This window comes from Pseudomyrmex gracilis, unplaced genomic scaffold (assembly GCF_002006095.1).
Source record: "Pseudomyrmex gracilis isolate BER0280 unplaced genomic scaffold, ASM200609v1 scaffold_17, whole genome shotgun sequence".
Classification (NCBI taxonomy): Eukaryota; Metazoa; Arthropoda; class Insecta; order Hymenoptera; family Formicidae; genus Pseudomyrmex; species Pseudomyrmex gracilis.
In genome coordinates, this window is record NW_018020601.1 from 155134 (window position 1) to 181400 (window position 26267).

General features: G+C 34.9%; 7 protein-coding genes across 7 annotated transcripts; 1 reads left to right on the forward strand and 6 right to left on the reverse strand.

Annotated features, from left to right (window-relative positions):
• Positions 1 to 58: 58 nt before the first annotated feature.
• LOC109864147 (outer dense fiber protein 3B-like) lies at positions 59 to 3884 on the reverse strand. The gene is made up of 4 exons (XM_020445087.1): positions 3623 to 3884; positions 3175 to 3372; positions 2948 to 3101; positions 59 to 2840 (listed from the first exon to the last, which is right to left on the reverse strand). The coding sequence occupies exons 1-4, from the start codon at positions 3723 to 3725 to the stop codon at positions 2594 to 2596; spliced, it is 702 nt and encodes a 233-aa protein (XP_020300676.1). The 5' UTR covers positions 3726 to 3884; the 3' UTR covers positions 59 to 2593.
• A 20-nt stretch (positions 3885 to 3904) lies between these two features.
• LOC109864146 (outer dense fiber protein 3-like) lies at positions 3905 to 5525 on the reverse strand. Its single transcript, XM_020445086.1, has 4 exons — positions 5256 to 5525; positions 4689 to 4901; positions 4396 to 4600; positions 3905 to 4283 (listed from the first exon to the last, which is right to left on the reverse strand). Exons 1-4 carry the CDS (start codon positions 5293 to 5295, stop codon positions 4019 to 4021), a joined length of 723 nt encoding a protein of 240 aa, XP_020300675.1. The 5' UTR covers positions 5296 to 5525; the 3' UTR covers positions 3905 to 4018.
• A 6-nt stretch (positions 5526 to 5531) lies between these two features.
• Positions 5532 to 6472, reverse strand: LOC109864148. The gene is made up of 2 exons (XM_020445088.1): positions 5926 to 6472; positions 5532 to 5806 (listed from the first exon to the last, which is right to left on the reverse strand). The coding sequence occupies exons 1-2, from the start codon at positions 6359 to 6361 to the stop codon at positions 5550 to 5552; spliced, it is 693 nt and encodes a 230-aa protein (XP_020300677.1). The 5' UTR covers positions 6362 to 6472; the 3' UTR covers positions 5532 to 5549.
• A 565-nt stretch (positions 6473 to 7037) lies between these two features.
• Positions 7038 to 9739, reverse strand: LOC109864185 (acetyl-CoA acetyltransferase, mitochondrial). The gene is made up of 8 exons (XM_020445158.1): positions 9383 to 9739; positions 9036 to 9182; positions 8827 to 8941; positions 8542 to 8735; positions 8017 to 8307; positions 7580 to 7768; positions 7345 to 7502; positions 7038 to 7260 (listed from the first exon to the last, which is right to left on the reverse strand). Exons 1-8 carry the CDS (start codon positions 9407 to 9409, stop codon positions 7140 to 7142), a joined length of 1242 nt encoding a protein of 413 aa, XP_020300747.1. The 5' UTR covers positions 9410 to 9739; the 3' UTR covers positions 7038 to 7139.
• Positions 9740 to 9827: 88 nt separating this feature from the next.
• LOC109864184 (exocyst complex component 2) lies at positions 9828 to 13930 on the forward strand. The gene is made up of 11 exons (XM_020445157.1): positions 9828 to 10191; positions 10365 to 10665; positions 10745 to 10940; positions 11033 to 11534; positions 11648 to 11937; positions 12085 to 12269; positions 12366 to 12480; positions 12572 to 12850; positions 12958 to 13284; positions 13360 to 13544; positions 13650 to 13930. The coding sequence occupies exons 1-11, from the start codon at positions 10083 to 10085 to the stop codon at positions 13834 to 13836; spliced, it is 2676 nt and encodes an 891-aa protein (XP_020300746.1). The 5' UTR covers positions 9828 to 10082; the 3' UTR covers positions 13837 to 13930.
• Positions 13931 to 14418: 488 nt separating this feature from the next.
• On the reverse strand, positions 14419 to 20987 carry LOC109864183. Its single transcript, XM_020445156.1, has 18 exons — positions 20802 to 20987; positions 20400 to 20545; positions 20195 to 20333; positions 19933 to 20122; positions 19590 to 19700; positions 19273 to 19497; positions 18847 to 18971; positions 18642 to 18770; positions 18092 to 18351; positions 17878 to 18020; positions 17390 to 17804; positions 16703 to 17248; positions 16309 to 16611; positions 15817 to 16206; positions 15402 to 15745; positions 15218 to 15302; positions 14670 to 14973; positions 14419 to 14561 (listed from the first exon to the last, which is right to left on the reverse strand). The coding sequence occupies exons 1-18, from the start codon at positions 20902 to 20904 to the stop codon at positions 14494 to 14496; spliced, it is 4026 nt and encodes a 1341-aa protein (XP_020300745.1). The 5' UTR covers positions 20905 to 20987; the 3' UTR covers positions 14419 to 14493.
• An 83-nt stretch (positions 20988 to 21070) lies between these two features.
• Positions 21071 to 25446, reverse strand: LOC109864186 (cleft lip and palate transmembrane protein 1-like protein). Its single transcript, XM_020445159.1, has 8 exons — positions 24835 to 25446; positions 24605 to 24719; positions 24280 to 24503; positions 23862 to 24147; positions 23604 to 23792; positions 23298 to 23506; positions 22896 to 23147; positions 21071 to 21804 (listed from the first exon to the last, which is right to left on the reverse strand). Exons 1-8 carry the CDS (start codon positions 25092 to 25094, stop codon positions 21717 to 21719), a joined length of 1623 nt encoding a protein of 540 aa, XP_020300748.1. The 5' UTR covers positions 25095 to 25446; the 3' UTR covers positions 21071 to 21716.
• Between the last annotated feature and the right edge of the window lie 821 nt (positions 25447 to 26267).

A 26267-nucleotide genomic window follows, 5' to 3' on the forward strand; every position in this document is an offset into this window, starting at 1 on the left:
TATATATATATATGTATATATATTATACATATATATATAATATTTAATTGCACAATATAGAGTTGCATATTCTGTACTTAATCAGGACAATATTAATGTTCGTGTTAATATAACAGCATTGTAATTACGCTTTTGCTAAATTTTCTAAAAGTATCTAATGTTCGTAATAATTAATTTGTATATATACAAATTGTATTCCTAGCTCTCCATCACTGATTCAAATACTATGGTTCTTAAAAGTTTTTATTTGTGTTTAAAAACGTAAACTAATGTGTTTATTATACACACATATACATACAGTAGACCTTGTATAACACGGGTTTATTTAACACGGATTTGTATATTATTCTCTCGTTTAACACAAATTCTTTTATAAATGTTTCCAAATGCATATTTGTATAACTTGTATGTGACATGTATAGTGCGAATTCACATAACACACAAACGTATTCTTCGTGTTACGGAAGCTAATATATATATGTACATATATACACACACATGGCGAATCATTTGCTCAATTTTATTTTCGTATATGTGAGAGTTGCGATTACTAGAGTAGTAACACATTTCGATATATATATATATTCCACACAAAGATTAATATAAATCTTAAAGTACACATACACACGAATATATTGGATAATAATAATAATGCTAATTATTAATATAGCAGCGAGATAATAATAGCGCACACATATATGCATTCTCATCTCGTATTTACGCCAATTGTACTTCACTATTGTGTGTGTGTGTGTGTGTGTGTGGTGTGTGTACATATATATGTATATATATTATATATATATATTTCTTATTCACATACACACAAAGTACGATGTATATAAATATTTACATTTGTACTATAATCGCATATTTGCGTGTTTATCCGTTTTTTCGACATAGTTTTTAATTTTTATATACTTTCTTTTTTCTTCTCGAACATTTGTGTGAGATTCAAACACTAGTCATATATTGTAATGTGGAAAAAAAAATCCATTCAAAGTTTTGAATATTACAAAACGTATAAAAAACCATATCAAAAAAAATTATAACAGGTTCGAATTGCGAGGCATATTGACACAACTATATAAACAGTTAACTCGAACAGCAACAAAAAAAAACTGAACGAATGTTAAAAAGACTTTCAATTAAGCAATGTACATATAACTAAATGTCATACGATTTGTTCGTCAGAATCTGTTCTCTTCATCTGAATGTCGGTAATCATTTTTGCAACACACTTGTTCCAGAACACTGTACAGTCTTGAATCGAAGAATTGTCAGCGTCAATAAATCTGCGATAGTTCGCGGACTGTACATGTTAGTTGATCGCGATTTAATTAATTATTTCTCTCGCGTTGTTGTTCCTGCATTACATGAGCGCGCGTATATTCTCATGTAAATCGATGAACTTTACAGATAATTCCGGGTTTATTATAAAAAAAAAAAAAACAAAAACACTCCCGGTTTTGTTTTTGATTGTTCGTACGCCGAGATTTATTCGGAAGAAAAAAAAAACAAATCAAACGGAAGTTAGTAAAACACGCTTGTGACGCGCTTGCAAATGTGAAATAATTAGATATAGTGAATTTTTATTTAACTATTATATATATACGTCAGTACAATATTATACAACATTGATATCGCGTCGATCACGAGCAAGTGTTAATTATCACGACAAAGAGCCAGCGTGTGTGCCATAGATGACAATCGAGCGATAACCATTGATTGCCGTATTTTCACAGTACGTAAATCGTCCACCGCAGTTAATGGTCGTAAGATACGTGCCTTCTCGTCAAATTATACGTTTCTTTTTTATAGTATAACTGTGTAAAACGCATGCAATTCAATTTTACCGCACCGATAATATATTTGTAGTGTTGATTCCACGACACATTTAGCGTACAAGCGTAATTTATGTACCGATTTTGAATTTTTTTAAATTATATATAATGTTATTTTTTGCGCAATGTTTTTCTCGACATTTGTATACTTGTTACAATAAGTATATCGTGTATTTTTCTTGTATGCGTAATCTTAAATATGTATTTATATATATGTAAAATTTGAGTGTTCTTCCCAGAGTAAACGCAAAAAGTAAACAGTAACGTAACATTAATGTTATAAATTCCCACACAGAACAATGAAACTGCGATGTAACACGCCTTGTACGTAGCAGTAGTTACATGGGAAATTTATAACATTAAATGTTACGTTACCGTCACTTTGTGTTTACCGGGTTCAGATCGTTTCCTCGTATATACGCACACACGGATTGTGACGTGTATTGAAAGGTACACAACACCGAAAAGAAAAATTTGTAATTATTAGAAAACTCGATTATGCCTCTTGTGCGACGTTGTACCGCGATATCAAAAGTGGATTTATCTAAAGAAAATATATACACATATTATTTCAAAATAGAGTGTTTTTTATGTGGTCCCATCTCGTTTATAACTCAATTCAGAATCATGACAACTGTGTGTGTGTGTGTGTGTGTGTGTGTTCACTCAGAGAAAGTTTTTAATTCTGTCTTCTTGATTTAACAATTCGATATATAATTGATAATTAAAAACAGGAACGAGTCTTCTCATTGCTAGCACTGATCGTCACACTCGACTATGTACGGCGGCGCGCATACACTGTGTTTTACACCAAAGGAAAAGGCGGGCGTCGGCTTGATCAGCGGGAGAGCGTATATCGGACCTGGACTTGCGGAAGTTACTCGCAACGTTCGCTTGGCGGTCATAGTGTACATCGGGACTTTTGGTTTTATTGCGTTCACCTCGAACGTATAAGGACCCGGCGTATCTGGTGGCTTCGATCCGGCTGTACGCAGTCCCCTTTGAAGAGGACATTAAATAAGACATTAGTAGTAAATTCTTGTGCGACAATGTGCATGAAGCTTATACGTAAAGTAAATAGCATCACGAAGAGCCTCGGAACGTACATGAAAAACGCAGGTGCGTCAGCAATGGGTTTGACGTAGTAAGGCCCGGGTGTTTCGTGGATCTTTCTGACTTTGGTTCTCCATTTTATCGAGAAGAAAGGACCGCGAGGAACATCCGGTAAATTGTACTTCGGACCGGGTCCTGTATCGAGATCTATCTTGTGATGGAAAAAAAAACACACAGTTACAAAGAATCGATTCAGTTTGAACGAGTTTAATTCTCTTACCGTGATGTTTCGTTGGAATTCCGAAGGTGAAACCCACGCGTTTAGGTTCTTTAACCATGTATTTCGGTCCCGGACCTTCCGCAATCCCAAAAACATCTTTTCGACGTCTACCAAACGTGTGCGCTGGATTTCGATACCGCGAGATACAGTGATCCTTATACCCGACGAGAGTTTTGAGTTTATACGCGGGTCCAGGAGCTACGAAATAAAATGTAATAAAATAATAACGTAGATATAGCGGTTTCAAGTTTCTCATGAAATTGAACTCATCAGAAAGTCGTTGGAGTCTTGTTACTACCAATACCAATTTTTGTTTAGCTTAACATTATTCACGCTTTCGATATGAAGGATTTACTTACTGTTTTACTTAGAATATTGTATAAAATCTATGTTTATCTTCACCCGCGTACACAATTAATATTTAAAATTAGATTCGATGAATGCGTACTGATAAAGTGACATTGTATAGAGACACCCTTTGTTTCCGTCTGCGTTTGTTTTCCTTCGTCTTTTGCGCCTTTGATCTTCATTCGTTGCTTTTTCGGTGGCATAATTCTCACTTGTAAATTTCGAAGTTGTACCTTACACAAGAAATTTGTCACATTCACCACAAATTTGTCACACTTACCTCCATTTTGTTCAAAACAATTGATATCTATCACAGATATCAGGCACAAAAGTATATCAAACTTTGTTTTCTTATATTAATAAAAGAAAAAATCAAACTATGCTTATTCTTTATAACAAATTGTAATAGAAGAAATTTATTATCTTTCCGCAAGAGAAATTTATTGCACAAATATATGAATGATGCAGCGTAATAGGTTTTTCTGTTTTACAAAATTCAATACTGGTCCAACTGTGTCATCGGTACCCCGGCGCACTCGCTATGTTTGATACCGAAGGAATACGTAGGCGCACGTTTACGCGTGTCGTACAGCGGATAGAACGTCGGCGCCGGACTTTGATATCCCATCACAAAAAGTGATGCGTGTTTTCCTTTCAGGGTGTACGCTGGGCTTCGTCGTTTTATAACATCATAATTCATACTGTCATACGCGCCTGGACCTGGACTCTTTATTTCATCGCGAATCACATGATAGCCAGAACTAGGAGAAAAAAAAACATGTATTGATGTTTTAAGAATATAAAACAGAAATGTATTGTCGCGCATACAAAATTAGAAATTTTAAATTATATAAACGACGATTAAATCCTCACATGCTGAATGCGCCACGAGCAGGTTTATCAGGTACTTTCGGTCCGATGCAAGTTGGCAAGACATACAAGTTTGGTCCCGGACTTTCAGACAGATATTTTGTTATTTTGCGTGCTTTTATACTATAAACCGGTGCTCTACGATTGTGATTCATCGGTGGGCACAGTTCAGGAGAATATGCCCCGGGTCCTGGCCCGAGTTCTTGCACTGTAAAAAAAAAAATAAAATAAAATATTTTTAAAATTATGTTTCTTTCTCTCAAAAAAGCAAGAAAGCAGCAAAAACTAAAGTTTACATCTCCAGTGTTTTTTTTCCCTGATTGTGTATGCTGGTGGATTATATCGACCAGTTTTTGTTAAATTTCTGACATTATAATGAGGAGCAGGTCCCGCTACGTACATCTTTACCTCTCTTCGAGCTCGTATACTGTATGAGGGATTTCTGTGCCGCGATGGATCGTGTCCAGTGTAGCCAACTAATGTTGGCAATTTGTAGATTGGACCAGGACCTTGAAAAAACAAAGCTTTGCAATTACTTAATATCGTGTTAATAGAGCACGTTTAAATTTTATTAGATGAGTGAGCAAAGTTTCAATAGTTTTCGTGATAAAAAAAATATATATATAGACCAAGTATTTTATTAAAAAACGATTTATTCATTCTATCAAGTATAACGGCAAAAGATAATAGAAAATAATGGAAATTATTTGAGTGAATAAATTGTTTTTAATAAAATTTGTTGTTCTGTTTCTATCACGAAGTTCATCAAAATTTGTGGATTCACTTATCATATACTTATTAATATTATTAATTATATATTTGCACACATTTCAACTTGATTGATTATCAGAGAGAGATCTCACCTTTTATCATACAAGTCAACACTTTCTGTTTTTTTTCCATTTTTATATTATTAAACGGTGTAAAGATATATATATATATGCTAAGAGTAACAAAATTATAAAAATTCTACAAAAACGTCGATTTAAAGAATATTATAAAGTTTCTTCATGACAAAGCGGGTTATTAATAAAATGTGAAGGTATGTATATCATGTAACATAGTTGATATGTTCACAGCAATCAATGTATATTCATTCAACTAGCCAATGACTTATTTCATTAATAACCTAAACTAAAGTAAAAAAATGCTATAGTTTAAGGCTCTTTATTTATATCTTTTTTTATCACAGTATAATTATCATTATCATTTTTTTCTTCATTCTTAGTTTCATTATTAAAGATGTTGTTTTCATCAAATTCCTCGCTCTCATAGTCTTCTTTGATAGCTAACAATTTTAATTCTGATAATAAGTCTATTCCGCTTCTAGAACCTATGCTATCCTCATTTGCATCCTTTTCGTTTGTATCTAATTGAAAGGTTTGGGATCTGTTTTTATTTTGTTTTTCTTTTGCTAAAACAAATCAGAATATGAAAATCAAAAAGAATAACATAAAAAGAAAATATTACAATAAATTATAAAAGTAAATAATTTTAAGACTCAACTATGTTTGAAATATGCAAAATACATACTTGATTGCTGATTCATATAACGTATAAGAGTTCTACGTTTTCTTTCTGACATTGTTTTCAAAAGTACTTGAACTTCAGCATCTAGTTTAAGTTGTTCTGTCTTGGTAGGTTTCCCTTCTATAACTTGTTTTTGCAACCCACACTTTGGACAGATTCCATGTTCTTTAGCACAAGGTAAACAGATATTGTGATAAGAATGTTTGACACTTTTCTGGCTGCATTTAATACATTTAATTGGAGCTTTCAGTATCTTATATTTTTTGTACTTGATCTTCCATTCTAATATTTGTTTACAACGCTCGCACACATTAACCACCTCGATGCTGTTGATCAATTTTATTTTTTGGGAAGTGTCGTGCATATCATTTTTGAAAGCTTTGTGATTTTGATGTTTTGGGGGCCTTGATCGGCTAGCATTCCCTCTTTGACAACTCATATTTCTGTTGTTACAATAAGCCTGTTCGTCTTGCACACACTTTGGCTGTGCTCCAATTTTACCACCAGCGCTGGCAGCACTTGCAAACACCGTTCTAAAATGTGTAAAGGGCCTTCTACAATAAGATATTAGGCTGGATCCTCATGCAGACACCGGCGCTTTGATACCGAACGTTTGATTGGTGAAAAGCAGGTGGTGAGGGTAAATGGCAGCTCTAAATGGCAGTGCTTACGTATTTAGCGTCAGTTTGTCTTCATTTCTCTTTAAATGAAAAACAAACTAAAATAAGAGAAATTGAGCGTTCAAAGCAAACGCACCTTTAAATCTTTAAATTAGCAAATATATTGTACTGTTTTAAAACCAAAAGTAGTTTTACCTTTGCGCGTAAATTTATCAAGACTTGAATGGCACCAGACAACTTTCTTTTTATTCCTTTCATTATTTATAATATACGTAATAAGAAAATACAAAAACAATGTATATCTTTGTTACTGAAACATTGCTTTTCTATGCACACTAGTAGAAAAATATAAAATGTTATTTTACATATACAATATATATAAAATATTATACATATTTTCTGAACAGTAATAATTATATACATTAAAAAATCAATTGTATATATACAATATATATATATATATATATATATATATATATGTATATATAAATTGATTTTTTAATACATATAATTTATATCATTAACGATAAAAATAATCACCCATCATTTAATGATTCGTGCTTAGTGACAGCCATAATCACCACATTATTTATAAATTTACAATTTCTCAATCAAAATCGATGATGCGCCGCCGCCTCCATTGCAAATTGATGCAACACCTTTCTCGCCTGTTTTAAGAGCATGTACCAGATGAACTACGATCCTTGCACCTGACATGCTGTAAAAATCACATATATTTTCATCGAGAGACAATTAATATATCAATTTTATATAAATCCGATAAATTATATTTCACCCTTACCCTATAGGATGTCCAAGTGAAACTGCTCCGCCGTGAACGTTTATTTTGGCAGGATCAATATCGAGTAATTTTTGATTAGCCACAACTACAACGCTGAACGCTTCATTAATTTCCCAAAGAGCCACGTCAGTTTTATTAACTCCAGCATTTTGAAGCAGCTGAAATATTCTTATCAATAAAAGAACGATCGTGCTTGCTTTTGCTCTAAACTATCGTTCACCGTTGAGCAACTTACCGAAGGTACCGCGAGAGCTGGTGCGATTGGAAAGTCTATGGGATCCGTTGCCGCATCTTGGAAAGCAACAATTCGAGCCAAGGGCTTAAGTTTCAGTTTTTGAGCGGCTTCGCTGGTCATTAAAATCAACGCAGCAGCACCGTCGTTCAGAGTCGATGCATTTCCAGCCGTCACTGTTCCGTTTTCTTTCTGTATAGATATAAATGTGCAAAAATAGAAAAGAAAAGCGAAATAGTACAAAAGGTAGGTAAATATGCTAATTAGGAGAGCAGCTTCCGACAACCCTGAGTTTGTTATATGTTATCAAGGTCATGACCCTGAGTGACCCTTCAAAAGGTTTTAAATAATGCTCACCATTCGTTGAAAAATTATTAACAAAAATTGTATATAGAGAAAAACAAAGTTTTGCCTTTTTTAATTTGCTATGCAAATCTTACTTGGAAAACCGTGCTCAGTTTTTCAAATTTCTCGAAGTTGATTTTTTTATATTCCTCATCTTCACAGAAAACCACATCCGATTTGCCTTTCTTCTGAGGTACATTAACGGGTACAAGTTCATCCTTGAACGCATTATTCTTGTAAGCCGCCGCGCTTCGTTTGTAACTGCTAATGGCAAATTCGTCTTGCTGCTGACGAGTGATATTAAGCTTCTTTGCCGTGTTTTCGGCACAATTACCCATGTGACATTTGTTGTAAACGTCAGTCAGTCCATCAAACACAATACCATCCTGTAAAAAAAAAAATAAAAAATTAATTAAAACTTGTAGCACACATATAAATACATAGATACGGCCAACTCTCGATATTTGCGCGCAATGGGGCTGTAGGGGAAGAATTTCTTGGAAAATGTGTATCAGTTGAGGAGAGGTGTGCAAATATTGAGAGTTGGCTGTAAATTATTTGTGTAATTATACACATATGTAAAGAACTATAACAAAACTATGTATAACATAGAAATTAACCTGGAGTTTTATTCCACCATATGGTGTTTCACCACGCGCTAAGTAATATGGCACATTCGACATAGATTCCATACCTCCAGCTAGAACAATCTCTTGATGGCCACATTGCAGAGACTGTGAGGCCAGCATGATACTCTTCATGCCACTCGCGCATACTTTGTTTACTGTGGTACACACTGTTGACTGTGGAAGACCTAAGAACAAACACAATAATTTTGTCAGACACAACAAGTGATCTCAATTAGAAATAATTGATGTTATGAAATAAAGATACATTTCCAAGACCTGCAAATAATGTAGCTTGTCTTGCTGGTGCTTGACCTAAGAAGCCTTGGCACACATTGCCCATGTAGACTTCTTTTACTTGTTCTTTGGCAATACCAGCTCTCTCAACAGCTGCCTAAAATGTATACCAATCCAATCTATATGATTAATATCATATTGAATATAATTTACTACTTATAAACATAAATGTTCATGTGTTAAATTCTCACTTTTACTGCTACCGCACCAAGTTTAGTGGCTGACAAGCTCGACAAGGATCCAAGAAATGAGCCCATTGGAGTGCGTACAGCACTTACTATTACAACATCATTCAATCTGACTTTAGAACTGTAAAAACGTTTGCTTAGAGAATTCATCTGAAAAGCATCAAGATAAAACTTTAGTCTTTATATATTCCATATGTGTTATACTTTGTGATGGAAATCAGACTGAGTATATAAAATATATTTTATCATTTTTATAAAAATGTTAAATGTGTGTACATATTACAGACGCAAATAAACAAAATAATAACATAACAATACTGCAATATTTTACTTAATTAGTAGAAACTTACTTTAATCAGTCTCGTTATCGTTGCCATTGTAAATCGTAAGTGATGTTTTGTTTATGGACAAAAAGACAAACTACAATGCATTTACAGTGAAACTTCATTTAGGCTGCGTTTCGTTTCATATTATACGTGACGTGTATTATAGATAAATGCGCGCATATGCGTGAAACGGAACGTAATTTTATTCTCCCACCCATGAAACGTGTGCTAATCGCATTGATCAAATGAGCCAATTGATCACCGTGATTGATCAATTCCACAAGACCTGCTACACTGAAATTTCATTTATTTTTCCTCTCACTTATCTTCCCACTCGGTTATCTTCTCACAAAATCTCTCAGTTATATTCCCAATTAGTTTTCTTTCTAACCCCCACTCTTACTTCTCTCTCATTCTTCACTCTCGCACTGTAAAGCCTATGTCACACTACGGATTGGGATTGAGATTAGATTGACATTTGACCAATCAGAAAAAAGAGAATCAATTCTAAGTGTACTGATCTGATTGGCCAAATTGCAATTCAATCTCAATCCTAATCCGTAGTGTGACATAGGCTTTAGGCTCAGGACTCAGGTTCTTCTCTGCTTAGCACATAGGCATCAACAAACCAAATCTTGAGTGATATTACGCAGATGACAGCGACTGACGGATAATGATGGATAATGAGATACATTTGAATTTTGATACATAAGACTTAAATAAAATGGGTCCTCCACCTGTGGTCACTGGAATATCACCTAAGGAAGGTCCGCCTGGCACTCGAGTGACAGTTCGTGGCGAATTTTTAGGAAGTAAAGCACAAGATCTTACAGGTTAGTATTTATAATAAATTGCAACTTAGTCTTTGCAGACTGGCATGTGGGCGGGCGTGTGGAGCCCAGAGCCACAAAAAAGTCAAGTCAATTACAACTTAGTAGCTGACTTAGAGTTGGTTTAAATCTTACAGCTTTAATCAAAATTTTATTGATTATCGAAATTATTACAGGGTTAACAATATGTGGATGCGATTGTCTGCTTTCGGCAGAATGGAAATCGTCGAACAAGATTGTAGCAAGATCCGGGCCTTGCAAAGGCCGTGGCGATATAATAGTTACAACTCGAAGTGGAGGACAGGGAACGTCAACGGTGCAGTTTCGTGGTTATCATGAAACCATAGGCCCCATGAAAGAGTCTGCTGTGTGGGTAGAAGAAGCTCCTATACAGAGTCTGGGTTGGGGCAGACGAGCATTGTCACCTACAAACTATCAACAAGAAGATCCTTTGGGACTTAGTGTAGAAGGAAATGAGTGAGCATTTAAACTGTATATAATATAGAACATTTTATTATATTTCAGAATAATTAACTATATGTTTTATGTTGTTAAGTAAAAAGTTTCCTGAAGATGAACTGATTGAACTGTTTGGAGATGGAAGTGGAGATCTCACAAATGAGAAATTTCATCCGGGATGGTTTTTATTGCAGCATCATCATGCTACAACTATGGAGGATTTAAAAGCAGGCTTAGCTTTTCTCAAAAGAAAAGTTAATTCCCAAAAGGAAGGAGAACTCTCATTTCTTAAAGTATGTAAATAAATGTACGCAATAGGATTGAGAAAATTTTGTTGGAATCAAATTGCATTTTAATGCAAACTAAAACTTTATTTGTACAACAGGCTAATGTGGGAGCGGTAATGGAACAACTTGACACCATAATGTCATTGAAAGATCAGTTTGAAGCGGATATGAAGACTTACGGCAATGATCCCACTGAAAAATTAGAAAAGGCTATCAAGCAGTCTATGTCAGAAGCGAATAAATTATTTGACGACGTATTGGCGAGAAGAGACAGAGCCGATGCCACTCGTAACGCTTTGGCCGTTATGCAACGTTATAAGTTTCTCTTTTGCATGCCAATTAACATCGAAAGAAATGTCAAACGCGGCAACTACGATCTTGTAATTAACGATTATGCCAGAGTGAAAAATCTGTTTAAAAATACGGAAGTGGAAGTCTTCAGAAAAGTATTGCAAGAAATTGATGACAGAATTGACAATTTTAAAGTGCTATTACGGAACAAGTTGAAAGAGATGCCGTTCAGTTTGGAGGAACGCAAGAAGATTATCAGGAATCTTGTTAATCTTGAAGCTGAAGGTGATCCAGCATGGGACGCAATAGGTACGTACATTTATTTTTTTTAAATCAAGTCTTTTAAATAAATTTATCTTTTACATCTCTTGGAACTATATCTCTTAAGGAAAATAATTTGAAATCTCTCTCACGTTCTTTAGTCGCACATGCGAACTATTTGGAAAAAACTGTTGCCAATGCTATACACGAGCATCTGAATATAGTTAGCAACGAAGACGCTAACAAAACGTCGAAATTCACATCGTTGAGCGCCAAGCATTTACATTCGCAAAAAATTAATGAAAATGGTTTACCATCACAAATCTTGTGCATTGAAACGATCTGCGACATCGTAATCGAACAATTGCCCGACTTGTGGAGATTAGGACAGAGCTATTTCACAGGACAGTTGCACGTGGCGGTAGATGTTGAAAAGCAAAGCCAATTTAAAGTACGTCGCATCTAATCAAAATTTTTACATGATTTATTATATAAGTTCACAAAAACAAATGTCATTTTTTTTTTTTTAAATTGTGCGTAGTAGTTTTTAGTTTTTGAAATATTATTCTGACGAAAAACTATTGTTTTTCTGTAATAGAATTTAGTTTTATCTAGTATGCAACGTGCCATGGAAGCCATGAAAACTACATGCAATAATGACGTTGAAGCAATATGGCTTATACATATGTTACGCTGCATCAGACAAATGTACGCGTCTCTAATACATTTGGACTTGCCTAGCGAGGCTCTTGATATCTTTGGATCATTTATATTGAATTTGAGGTACATATTTATAAGTGATCGTTTTAATCGTTTAATAAATATTGTTTGTTATCTGCATCTCATCAATTTATAATTGTTTTGTATACATTAATGCAGGATACAATGCATGATATCTCTTTTCAAAGAAGGAGCAGACAACATAACAGCTCTGAGCCGAAAAGAAACATGGCAAGTGGAATATCTGAGCGAGGACATTGGCGTTACAAAACTGGTATATCTCAAAATTTTGAAATTTCAGCGAAATTTGATTTTACAAAACTATTGTTCTCCGTAAAAATGTAATCGTTTTAATTTTCGAACAGCCGCATCTGTTCGAAGAAATCGTTCTGGAAACATCGAGACAAGCACGTGAAACGGTGGTCGCTTGTGGGCCGAGGGAAGGACCTTTGTTCAATAATCCAACTCATCAGACTCTTTATTACAATACTGTTAAAACATTATTTATCTCTTTTACACAATGTTTGCACAAATTAGCATTTAGCGGTTGCGAGGACGCTATGGACAATGATGAAACGTCAGTTTCACAGTTGATCGGCTCGCCTTCCAACTATAAAAGCAAAACCAATAAACATCAAGGACCGGTAAGAAGCCCGTTCATGATAGTAGAAACATTTGTATTATTATTATTTTTTATTTTATTTTATTTTTTTATTTCTTACATGACACATTTCTGTGAATTTCTTTTCAGACATGGGAACAGTGTCTCTTGATCTCGTTAAGCAATATACAGTATACTTTAACTACCGTTTTACCACGGATCGAAGACGCTCTGAAAACGCAAGGCTATCCGGATTTGCGCACCGCAATTGGATGGACTAACGATTGGACGCAATTAGAGAAGTTGGATAACGAAGTTTTGGACGCGTATTTGGAATACCGTTGCGATCCGCTCGTCGGCACGATCGAACCCAGCATGTATTTAGGCGGATTAGAATGGGACTTTGATACAAAGCCGACTCATCTAAAGCCGTACGCTCAAGAGATACTGGCAAATTTAATCGCCGTACACGCGGAGGTAATGAATTTTGTGTGACTTGAAATATATTATTTATTTTTGTTACATGTCACCGTGACATGTTGTTTTGCGCAGGTGCGTCGAGTCGCGCCGGCCCTGTTACAGCGAATTCTGTCCCACATAATAGAGACCATAGCCGAGGAACTCGCGCGACTTATGTCATGCGTCACGCAATTTCGTCCAGCCGGAATTATTCAGGCTAGGACGGATATAATACTCTTAAAGAATACACTGCAAGGCTACAGCACGAGTAGAGCGAGGTAAAAAAAAAGAACAAACCAAACACAAAACGAGATATTTTTATATTGCGCATTCAGAGAGACTGTTAGAATCTAAATATCGATTTTTTTCTTTTTTTCGAATAGAAGTTTTTTCGAGGAAGCTCTGGATGCAATACCTCAACCGACGAGTAAAGAGGATTGCATGCGAATTGATAGTCTTCTATTGGAGATCACAAAATGTATGAGATTGCAATTATCGTGTCTTGCTAGTGACGGAACGAAGACTATTCGTTATTTAATAGCAGATCCTGAACGTGTTACTACTGTATAAACTTGTTTTATACAATAATTGAAGCAAAACCAATGCGTATATTTTACTTATTTATTAAAAGTTTTTAGTTACGTAGCTAAAAATACAGGGTTTGTCTCTTCTCTCTCTCACTCACTCACTCACATGCATGCACGTACGCAAACACACATACGCGTATGTATATATACATATAAATTTATATATAATTTTACATTATATGTATATAAAACTATAAATACCAATTGGAAATTCGACCTTATAACCTGTTCTTGTCCACAGACGGAAGTGATATGGAAAAAATTCTTTTACACAATTCTTTATTAGTTGGCTGCTAAGTTGGCTGAAGATGATCAAAATAAAAGAACGATCGAAACGTCCCAGTATAAAGAATATGAAAAGAATTTTTTCCATACCACTTTCATCCGTGGACAAGAACAGGCTATAAGATCGAATTTCCAATTGGTTTTAATCCATTTTAGGGCCTGTTTCAATTCATTTTAACTATAAATACATGTTACTTATTTACTAAATTACTTTATTAAAATATTTTTAGTAAATTTTTATTTATTTTATATATAATTTATATATATATATATATATGTATTTTATATATAAATTAAATTTATATATATAAAATCAATCTGGAAATAGTGCTCTCTTCCTGTGCCAGATTCGCGTTTACAATTCTTTGTTTTTTTCAATCAAGTGTAGCACTCCAGTATCACCGTTCAATAGTACAGAGTCTCCTAAAATAAAATGAAAAATCTCACAGTATGAAAAAATGTGACAAGAAATAATAAACAATTTTATATTCTGTATCGAATATAATTTTGTGAAAACGCGAGAAGTGTTACCTGTTTGAAAAACTTGCGTTGCGTTTTTAGCGCCGACAATACACGGCAGGCCGTATTCCCTCGCGACGACGGCACCGTGGCTTATTAGACCACCCAATTCTGTTATAATGCCTTTAAGCAACGGGAAATATGGACTCCAACCGATGTCGGTGCAGTGCGTGATCAAGATATCTCCGTGTTTTATTTTATGTTTTGCCTCGAATAAATCGGTTATGACGCATGCTCGACCCAGTACAGAACCTCCACAAACTGAAGTACCTTTGATCTTGGTGCATTCTTCATAAGATGAAATGTCAAGAGTTTTCTGCAATGAGAAGTGATTCTATTTATATTATATATATTTAGAAGATATTTAGTAAAAAAACCACACACACACACATATTCATATATGTACATACATTTGAATATGTAAAAAATATCATACATTTCAGAAATATGTGTAAAAATAATTGGCAGTGTTTAATAAAAGTTACTCTTCAATCTATAAAATATAATACATGTAAAAATAAATTGATTTTGAGAGTATATACATATTTATAACAACAAACCTCTATTGGCATTGGCATGCCAGTAGTGAATTCCGGATATTCAAGTTCTGCTACTTGGAAATAAATCTTCTTTCTACGCAACGCTCTGAAAAATGTCAAAATGAGTAGTCTCAATAAGATAAAATATTAAACAATTATATCAAATAATAAATATAGTACTAAATAAGCAAATAAGTTCACTTACTTTCGCACGAGTAGAGTACGAATAGCGAGAGAATTGTTATCATTATTTAAAAGCTGTCCAATCTCTGGATGAGTTAAAAAAAATATAAGAATCTCATCAGGTATGTAACCTTCCGAAACCATCAAATGGCCGAGTCGTCTGTAGGCTAATCTCAGTATGTGCACAGCCTTTGTAGTTGCGTTTTTCGTGAATTCTCTATGTGTAACAGCTTTTCGAAAGAGAGGTATCACCTTGCTTAGAATTCTTTTTTTGAACGACGTTATTGGTGTTCTCAGAGACGCTATGGTGTCTTGAACGGTAAGCGTTTTATGTTGTTTCTTGTTTTCGCAAGACGTTGTTAACGCCTGCAAGATGACGTAAAAACGTTTTTAAACGGTTTTATTCTCCTCGCGAATATATTTCGAATGTTTTGTACCTGAATCGTGCTGATAATGTTGTCGGGTCTAAGTATCCAAGGTTCTGCGAACAAATCCAATTCTTGAACACCTCTGTGACCGTGCGTGTCAAAAAAGGTCTGAAGTTTTTTCGCCGCAGCAGGACAATTCGATTTTAACCAAGCCGCAGCTTGCGCGGGTTCGATTTCCCTAAACTTCTCTGCTTTGCCATTCTTTCTGATACATGTCGCTATCTCGTCGAGAACAATCGGCACTTCTGTGCTAATAACATTGGTGCACGAGCTCAACAGAACGGCAATGTCAGCAAAATGATCGGATGTAAAATCGATGTTGCCGTTTGTAATAAGATTCATCGCAAACACCTGAGTACAGACGCTCACCAGGGACAGTAAGTTGTGATATTGTCCCAACTGAAAAATAATATAAATGTTGATATAACGTGTAAACTTTGACATTTTAAAACATCAAATCTGGCTAGAATCATTTATGATCGATATGCAATATAAACTTACTAGAAATATTTCTTCGTATTTATTATTTATTTCGTTGTATAAACTGCAAGCTGTATCAAATTTATTAGCATCTAACGTATATTTACTATATACGGCAGTCACTTGTTTTGCCAATGTGTCCTTCATCCATACTGTTTTAATCAGATCGTATAACAAATAAATTTGTTGCCAACCGCTTGCGACACCGAACTTCTCTATTGCAGCTTTGTGCACTTCAGGCGTCATTAATATGTGTCCGGATATTGCTAAGTCTATCATTTTATTCAACATTGTTATTTCTATATTAACGTCCCGCAGAGCTGACTAAAAAAAAAAAAACATTGATTTATATAATCTCTTACATAAAAATACTGAATCATATGTATTTTACAAAAAATCATATGTATTCACTTACGTCGATGTAATTTATCGCACATCTCATACCGATCATGTGGAGAAACTTCACGTCATACGTATCAACTTTTGCGCCAAGCGCCATATTCAAAACTTTCACAATAGTAGAGATTGTCAATGGAGAAACGGGATGCGGAAGGACTTCGCCAACGTTGGCGAAAGTCATGAGGTTAACGTTGCTAGGAACTCCCGAATCCAATTCGTGCATAAGCTCGAAGTCCGTCCATGCGTTAAGACTAGTAATAGGTCGCGCTTGCAATAAAAAGATGTGCTCGCCGACCACTGCCCATTCCACATCTCGAGCAGATCCGAAAATTGATTCCAATTGCAATCCTATTTCAGCTATGCGTAAAGCGATCGCCCTAGATATCGACATCTCCTCAGTTTCTTTTTCACTCACATTGCTCGTAGTCACGCCTTCATTGCTTACTGACATCTTTTGTCCTTTACTTCCTATTTTTATTCCTCGATCGTCCAAAGTCAGAGTGTTGTCTGACTTTCTATAAATTGTCACAGTATCGGGCTCGACTTTTCCTGACACTACTGTCTATAAAAAAAGATAAATAAATAAAATGATTAATAATATTTTAATGCGCAAATAATAGACGTGGATGAAATATTTTGATAAACAAGAAATAAGAAAGTAATATTTCTAGTTTAATATTTAATTATTAATCTTTCTCTGTACCTCTCCCAAGCCGTAATTGGCCGAAATCACAATGCTAGATGGATCCCCAGTCATGGGATCTCTGGTAAACATAACTCCGGCTGCTTCTGCATCAACCATCGTCTGAACGCAAACGCCCATAGATGCTTTTATAGGCAATCCATTCTGTCTTCTATATTCGACACTTCTGTGCGAGAATAAGCTCGCCCAGCAATTTGCCACGTTTTTGACAACTTCGTTCGCATCTTTCACACCCAAGTACGTTGAGTTTTGTCCAGCAGCCGAAGTTTCCTCGCTGTCTTCACCAACGGCGCTCGATCTTACGGCATATCGATGGTGCATTTCATTTGTGGACAATTCCAATTTTTTCAAATTTTCTAAAATTACTTTTTCAATTTGTTCTTTAACAGGAGTGTTCTGAATAATGGACACTGCTCTAAAAAGTAAAAGATAAACTCAATTACAACTGAAATATATTTGACCGTACAAGCTGTTAAACGCGATGTTACTTGTCGCAATAATCTTTGAGATCTTCTTTCTTCTTGCCACAACTAATGTCTACTATATCATCAATCAAATGTTTTAATTCGGGATGCTGTAATTGATGTTCCAGGGCGAGAGTTGTTACACAAAAACCTTCCGGAACTATAAACTGCAAAAAGTAATATAATTCACATTTTTTTCTGTATATGACAAATTTATCTTATAATAAGATATGCGTGCCTTTCTGGTTTCACTATCTTTCTTGCTGATAGATGTCAAAACCGCAAGCGAATATCCTTTTCCCCCGACCAGGCTTTCGTTCTGGCATTGCTTGTCAGTAAATTGCAGAATGTACGTGTTTTCTTGTGCGGACGCGACTGGTCGTATCAGATATTGAATTCTCTCAGAAGAATTATTTTCAACCGAAAGAGTTACGTTTGTATGCGATTCGGTATACGCGCAACACACCATCATCTGTCCAACACCTTGCCATCGCAAACCTGTGTTTGATAAAATATAAAAATTAAAATTAAAAAGACTGGCGGAAACGGAAATCCGAGGTGTATGTGTGTGTGTATGTATAGATAAATTAGTAAACTTGATAAGTAGTGGATAAACTTGATAAGTTTAAGTAAGCTAGGCTAAGTTATGATAAGATAATATGTAACTTAGTTAAGTTTTAGATTAGTTAAATTTTGTACATGTATTATAAATTTGTAACCCTGAGGAGAAACAATGAACGTCATCTATCTATCCATCTATCTAAGTGTCATATCAATTTAACACATACCATTATTGCCATTTACTTCTGCATCGAAATTGCGAGTCGTACATATCCAGTTGCGAGGCTGACCATTGTAACATATCGCTTCGTTCCTTTCAATGTAGTTGATAACAATGTTATATCGTTTACCACCGGCTAAAACATTGCAAATATTTATGTAACGTTATACTGCAATCGTATCGCACACGACAAAAGAAATATATATATATACCCGTAAATGCAATTTTGTAGTTCATAGAAACGCTATCTCCTTTGTCAAACTCTTCTAATTTAAGATCAGTCCAATCAATTTTAGACACTTTGCCTCCTGCTTCTTCGAGATGACCAAATTGCATGCTGTCAAACAAATTGCAGTCTTATTAATAATAAGATTTACGCGACTTCAATTAGAAGATATATATTTATCGCAAGTTATCTCATAAGTAGCTATATCATAGTTTCCATAAATTTTGTTGTGCATATAATAAAATCACAATATTAAAAAAAAGAAACAATTACAAAAAAATATACGAGTACAGTTTCATTTTAGTAACGACAAAGATTTTTTCTTTTTTTTTTTACTAAAAAACTTCAACGTTTTCTTGATATACAACATTTAAAAAAAACACACAAAAAAGACGTCAATATGTTATCTTACTGTGAAAAACTATGTTTGGTTTTGCCCACACCAAGATAATAGAGAGCTCCTTGTTTTGTCACACCAAGAAACGTGATTATTCGGTGAAACTGATAAGATTCGTGTTTACCCCAACGCCGCTGGGAGAGACCGTGAAGATAAAGTGCAGTTGCACTTGAATCTTTGAATATTATCTGTCCGATGATAGATCCGTATTGATCAAAACCGACGTAATCAAGCAATTTGCTGCGACATCAAAAGATATTACGTATACATATACACATATACACTCAGTTGCCGACATGTTACTGCGTAATAAAGTAGTAACGAAAATTTACATTTTATGCATCCAATCGGGACCTTTCCAAGGCTCGGATGCTAAAGCGTCCGCGTGTAACTGAGTGCTCCAGTCACTCGGCCATTCCAATGGTTGAGAATGTCCTATAAATCTAGACAACGGAAGATATACAATGGCTATTAACTATTAGTGAGCGACTCACGTTTAGAATCGATACAGAATAGACACAGGCGTTCCAGAATTGTCAAAACTGCGACTTTCGCATCCGTTGTGTTATCATTAAAGTGTTAAAAAATGGTCAAAAACAAAAAAAAAAAAAAACCATGAAGATGTTTCATTAACAATTTGTTCCTATGTAACTTCATTTTTTTGCTTTTACTTACATAAAACTTAAACGAACATGTTCCAAGTTGTCGTCGTTAGTCATGTTCCTCTTACACTGATTTCGAAGGAAACCATTGTAAGTGATTCTCCAACGTTGTCGCGGTTCTAATATCTCAATGTTTAGATCTGATGCCGACCATTTCTGAGATGTACGTCGTAAACCTTTTTCCGTAAATGTATCAGGATAATCTGCACATTCACAAATATCGTATAATTTTGTGTTAGATGACAGTTAAGAGTGAATTATTAAATGAAACTCACTGGGAAGCACGTAAGTTCGGCCGTCTTTTAAGATCAGTTGTAAAACTATTTCTGCCAAGTGATATCCTCTGTAATTTATTTTCACAAAGAAGGAATTACCATTCTGATCAGCACCGTAGAAAGACACGCTATCAGAACTCTATAAAAATTATCTTAATTAAATCTACTTTTCTCACGACTAACAGATTGACGATGTTGTACTTACATTTTTATCCAACATAAGTTTTGGTTCATCTACATACGGTTTCAAAATTCTTTCAAGTGTACGTGTTCTGATGTCTTCCTTATTATCTTTTTTCTTGCTTTTAGAAATGCACTTGAGAGCCCACCATCGTTTCAGAATAAAACAAACTAAAAAAGAAAAATACCGATATAAATGCAAGACGTCTTCTTTATTAAAAAGTTGAAGTTTTATTCTCACATATAGAACATATAGTTAATAACTTCGAATTTGTGTCTTTATATTTTCTTGTATAAAAATATATGATGTTAAAAGTGTAAAAAACTAAAAAAATGCTCAATCTCTTTTTCAAAGTACAAAAGTCCGAGTTTATTATTAATCGTCAAGTGGAGGAAAAAAACACGAAGTGTTTGGCAAATCACTTACCCACATCTAGATAATATGATAGACGCAGTTTTGTGCTCTTGTTGAACCACAAATAGGTCCACACAGGAAGGATGAAGATCAAACTCGATACGATGAGATCCATCGTTTTGTAAAGTCGCGCGACACAAAAGACACTGCTGCGAAATGTACTGCGAACTTCCGTTTATGTTATAGGAATATATATATATATATATACTACGCTCTCGTAACACGAGATTTTGCAGACCTCCTATTACATCAGTTGTTATCAGAATCGTGAAGTTATCACGCGTTCAATTTAAAAAAAAAAAAAGATTCAAGGACTCTGTTATCGGTCATCGAACACGATATACAAATATTTTTGTAGATTACAAACTCTCTATCGCGAAATAAAATGATACGCAGGTGTGAGACAAAGAATGTTCATTTTGTGCGTGTAAGAAATGCAATCTCATTTACTTAAAGACTGCGATTACGTATAATCACAGTCGAAATAATTGTTTGTTTGTACGATAAACATACCGTTATCTGACACGATTTTTTTCTACTATACGCGTTGGATATTACCGATTATATAATTTCCTTCTAGATCCTTTGTTGTAAAATTTGTCATCACAAACATCAAGTGCGCACTATAGATAATACACTGATTACAATATGACCGATTAAGAGTTGATTTGTAAGATTCGTTATCGGGTCAATTGTAAGACAACCTGACGGCTAACACTTCTAGGAAATGGATGAAAGAGAATTTTTCTAAAACGTTTTTTGTTTTAATAAGTCTATGATACATTAATTGAAATTCTTTATATTGATGATATAGGTAATTATATTGCTTAGACGCATGTCGCACAATATGATGTGATATTATGTCTTAGAAGCCAATGACTCAAGAAAACGATGACAATAAATTAATTAAATTATTTTAAACAATTGTTAATTTGTTTTTTTGCTTGCACTGCCAAGATCAACAGTTTCTTCAATTGTATCAGTGTCTGTGCGCGATTTATCCACTGGGTATAACCTGTGAGCAATATTAAGAAACTCAAAAATGTGTTTGTAGAAAAATTCGGATGAAGTCGACAGCGTGATGCATCCTGAACATTGAGATAGCGATGAATAAAGTACCCACTTAAAAACACTTGATTTTTTTTTTTAAGCAAAATGTCCNCGAAACGTAATTAAAGTTGGTTCTTTGTTGCTTGGAATTGTGCTAGCACACGAGTAGAGAACCAAATTTAATACAAACGTTTTTTTTCTACAAGTTACGTTTGCACGTGACTGCTATGCGAAACGTAGATAAGACTAGCACGTATCTGGTGTTCACATCATTGTAATATTCAAATTCTCATTTACTCGAATATAATGCTAAAACCCGAGCAATACGATTGGAAAATAGCTTCAAATCCATCTCGAAGATCCAATCACCGACCTCGATACACAGCACGTCACGAGACGTATATTTCGCACAGAACGAACTTAGTAGCGCGCTTTAATCCGCGCAAGGAAACCAGCTTCAAACAGCTTACGTTCTGTGGAGGATGCTGAATTTTAGCCACTAGCAACAATATCCTTATGCAAACATCGTTCGGTCTTCCGACCAAAAAAAAAGACTTCAAGGATTCTTCAAGAAATTATCTAAAAGATTTTACTTTCGGTTGATTTTAAGTGGGTCAAAAGTCTCAAATAACTTCCGTCCGAAGAGAAATAGGTGGNGGAAACTTCGAATCTTTCTAAGAAGTGATGTAATGATTTTGCCTCGGGACAGNATCCAAAGTATCAAACATGTTCCTCTACTTACTGACGTTCTTTTTAGAAAGTCAGATAAAAGAAATCACACATATACGCATACACGTATTGAGAAAGTTAAATTTTTTTCCACATGTTGACCGAAGCTATAATACTGTTGTTTAGATCTGTCTAAAAAACGTGAACAATAAAAATAAAAATGTATAAAATATGGATTTTTCTTTTCATCGCAATCTTCATGTTTCATTAATGCAGGGCTTAGCCCGAGTCAAATAAAACATCTCGTCGACTTTCATCCGCGGACGAATATATCAAAGATTTCAATATATATATGTATATAAGCTTTCTAATTAAATAAAGTTTTACCATCTCTGATAAAGAAAAACGACAAAGACAATATCGTTTCTGAAACATGCTATTCTGTGAGACGTCGGTGTTGTTATAATAAAAGCGAATACGTCATCGATAAACGTATTGAACGCTTTATACATGATCGTTTTNCAAGGCACGTGCGCCACAGATTTCAATTTATAATTGATGAACAATTGCGGTAACATGAAGAGAAATCCGAACGAATAAACTCCATTCACTAAAGAGTTTATACTCCACGAGTACCAACTAAAATGTAAGAGTTTAGATTTTATATGTCCTAAAGCAACGCTCGACCAGGCGCTAGAGTACAGTTCTCATTTATCAAAAATGTGACTGTGGTCTAAAGTCAATCAAAGATTGTATCAAATAAAATATCAGATAAAAAAGTATATTNACCTTTTATGCGGCTGATAAAAGAGAGAATAAATTGCACCAACAATGACTAGCGGGTATAACAGATAACTTAGATAGCGCATGCTCTGAGCATCAAATTTTCTAGTTTTTTCTTCTGCTGCGTTAACACAATCGCTCTTAAACTGTATTTTCGGCAAAATGCCACCGCTCCTAATCAGCTCTACTCTCGATACTTTTTTTAACTTCCACAACTAAATTAGAAACAAAGAAAATAAAATATATATATATATGTTGTAATAAACATATATTAAAATTTTATATATCAAGCATATATATATATATACGTACGTCAATAACAGTACTAATGCCAGCTGGAATAAGAATGAGCAAGGAAGCACCTTCTTCGCAAAGATAAAGGAAAATCACGATTTGGCTAAATGCACGCCATATTATGGTCCATACACTGAGGCCCACAAGATTGTTCTTCTTCCACCAAAAACTCACATCGTTTTTTATGGCAAGAAAATCGAACAACAACTGCAAAATACAAGATCAATATTGATTTTTTTTTCTGCAGTTTCTTGATCATTTGTTCACCACACTTACGTGTACAGATGCGATAAATAGTGTACCACTCAGTAAGTAGATGTTGGTTTCTGTAAAAATGCCTTTTACATCATCAACGTCCTTGTCGGAAAACCCGAGAACTTTTACATTCTCTATGCTTGCCTGTACTTGCAGCAACATTCTTAGTTTTCCCAGAGAAATAGGTGAGTATTCCACCGTGACGTTCATCGTACTATTCTGAGGAACGAGTCGCTGCAGATTCCGACGCCGAGTTCGTAAAGAATCATAATTGACTATTGGCAAATATGTATTTGTACCAAGTAGTCTGCAATGAACATACATTAATATAGAATGATATATTTCTCAAGAGTACAACTCAACATATTGTGTACGTGTGTGTATATACACACATATATATATATATATATATACTTTATCTGTTAAGAACAAAGTTTACTTTATATATTGCACAAGTTCGGCAGGAATGTTAAACAGAGGAAGCATAATATCATCAGTCATTATTGTAAACGTCACATGACTCTTAATGTGCACAACCGGATGCAACATAATCTCCTTTGTTTTTTTCTCACTCAAATCTTTCTCTTCTAACAATTTAAATGCTTCTGCTTCTGGTACTGTATACTGTGTCATTTTAATAGTAGTAAAAGTAGTAAATATATTCTGTAAAAATAGATTTAGAACGTCAAATTAATTAGGAAACCAAGGAAAAACAAAATACTAAAAGTTCATGAAATTCCGGGCAAAAAGAAGCGGAGTATTACTGTTCGCAAAGCACGAAATGAACCATCGTGCTTTACAGAAGTGGGAGTTACAAATACATGCAGAAATAGCGTTCCGTTCTGCCGTGTCTCGTGCGGAATACTCAAAGTGGTATGACTGCAAGAAGAAAAAAAAAAGAATCCATTAAAGTTGAGCGGAAACATTTCCGTCAATTTTATGAAACATCTCAATCAAATATGCTCTTGCTAATTGCAAAGCTGAGCGCTCTTACATAGTTCGTTCTTCGCTATAATTAAAATTCTGTTCCAAGTATATGAGTTTGGCTCTGTTGACGGGTTTTTCTTTCACAGAGATAAACATATAAAGATTCAACTCAGGCCTCTCGGTCAGATAAGACTTGAGGCACGGCTTGCCCTGTTCGCAGGCCGGCGTAACAAACAGCTGAGACAATATGTATATCGAGTACACGACATTGATCAAAAATACATAAGAAAAAAACGAAACAAGACTATTGAAAGACGGCCACCGCATTTTGTTGAAGAGCGTTTTTAGCCAACCACATCACAGATTTGTGTACATTATCACGACTTTCGTTATACTCTCCCAAGTGTCCCGATGACCTCTCGAACAGCGATCGAATGTTTGCGTGTCACAGACACGCCGTACGTGTACGCCGTACCTCCTCCAATTCTTGGCAGTCGTCAACAAGTGCCGGCTATATAAAAATACAGTTGTACATAACGCGGGCACTTATAATCGACCGATCATTGACAGTTCATTGGCCGTATTCAAAAAAACAATTGCTTAGTTGATGTCTTGTCAATACTCGACGTTGATTTGTTAGATTTAAAAGTAAGAGCTAATCATATTCATGATTACTACAAAGCAGCTTGTTCTACTGAACGCAATCATTGGCTCGCGAGTCATGCTCAGCAGATTTAAATAAAGGACCGTCCACAATGGAAGTAGGCAGTATTAAGTAAGGTTCTTGGAGTTATTTTCTCATTTTTGTCTATACAAATAATTATTTCGCGTTTTTTGACACGCGTCTTTTATTGGCTAACAGTAAGGCAGTGCGAAATTGGAAATTGCCCATTTCGTTATTCCCGTCGTTTCTTCACCGAAAAATAAATTTACTCTCTACTCCTACAGCCTTGCTATCTTCATTGTAGACTCGCCATAAAATACGAATTACTCGATCGATTGATACAACAGAATTAGCGAACTCGTGTGGTTTTTTGCCTGTGATAGGCGTATACTTTTACATCATTGAAAAATCTAGAAGAATAGACCAATCACAGACAACAAGCACAAAGTGACGTCTTCAACTGCCGAGTTCCGCCAAATGATTATTAAAAAAAAAAAACAGTAGAGAGTTCTGTTTCAGCGAATTAGAATTTATCTAAATAAAAAATGTTCGTTGAAAGTCGCACTAAGTGCAGGTGAACCGAATTTGCTGTTAATAATAATAAATATATGTATACGAGCAAATGTTTGTACGTTTTCTGCTTTATCAATTATAGATATCTACATGATCAGATTTGCAGGTTTCTGTTATATCGACAATGGGTAATCGAAAATCAGGTTATTAATTCTGTTTGCCTCTGGAGAGCAGCGCTAACGTGCTTAGACACGACCCTGAATGAAAACTCCGTCACTCTTGGAGGAGCGTGCGCAACTTGTAGCGTAGGGGTGCACGAGTAG

Coding starts and splice junctions, on each gene's coding strand:
- LOC109864147 (XM_020445087.1), bottom strand. CDS start 3,725: ATGCCACCGAAAAAGCAACGAATGAAGATCAAAGGCGCAAAAGACGAA. Junction 3,373..3,622: donor TATACAATGTCACTTTATCA/GTACGCATTCAT, acceptor TTTATTTCGTAG/CTCCTGGACCCGCGTATAAA. Junction 3,102..3,174: donor AATTCCAACGAAACATCACG/GTAAGAGAATTA, acceptor ATCACAAGATAG/ATCTCGATACAGGACCCGGT.
- LOC109864185 (XM_020445158.1), bottom strand. CDS start 9,409: ATGGCAACGATAACGAGACTGATTAAA. Junction 7,769..8,016: donor AACTGAGCACGGTTTTCCAA/GTAAGATTTGCA, acceptor ATATCTATACAG/AAAGAAAACGGAACAGTGAC. Junction 7,503..7,579: donor CAGCTCTCGCGGTACCTTCG/GTAAGTTGCTCA, acceptor AGAATATTTCAG/CTGCTTCAAAATGCTGGAGT.
- LOC109864148 (XM_020445088.1), bottom strand. CDS start 6,361: ATGAGTTGTCAAAGAGGGAATGCTAGCCGATCAAGGCCCCCAAAACAT. Junction 5,807..5,925: donor TTATATGAATCAGCAATCAA/GTATGTATTTTG, acceptor GATTTGTTTTAG/CAAAAGAAAAACAAAATAAA.
- LOC109864146 (XM_020445086.1), bottom strand. CDS start 5,295: ATGGAAAAAAAACAGAAAGTGTTGACTTGTATGATAAAAG. Junction 4,902..5,255: donor GTTGACTTGTATGATAAAAG/GTGAGATCTCTC, acceptor TGTTTTTTCAAG/GTCCTGGTCCAATCTACAAA. Junction 4,284..4,395: donor GCTCGTGGCGCATTCAGCAT/GTGAGGATTTAA, acceptor TTTTTCTCCTAG/TTCTGGCTATCATGTGATTC.
- LOC109864183 (XM_020445156.1), bottom strand. CDS start 20,904: ATGGATCTCATCGTATCGAGTTTGATCTTCATCCTTCCTGTGTGGACC. Junction 19,498..19,589: donor CCCGATTGGATGCATAAAAT/GTAAATTTTCGT, acceptor TTGATGTCGCAG/CAAATTGCTTGATTACGTCG. Junction 16,207..16,308: donor AATACGAAGAAATATTTCTA/GTAAGTTTATAT, acceptor ATTATTTTTCAG/TTGGGACAATATCACAACTT.
- LOC109864184 (XM_020445157.1), top strand. CDS start 10,083: ATGGGTCCTCCACCTGTGGTCACTGGAATATCACCTAAGGAAGGTCCG. Junction 10,192..10,364: donor TAAAGCACAAGATCTTACAG/GTTAGTATTTAT, acceptor AAATTATTACAG/GGTTAACAATATGTGGATGC. Junction 12,851..12,957: donor CCAATAAACATCAAGGACCG/GTAAGAAGCCCG, acceptor ATTTCTTTTCAG/ACATGGGAACAGTGTCTCTT.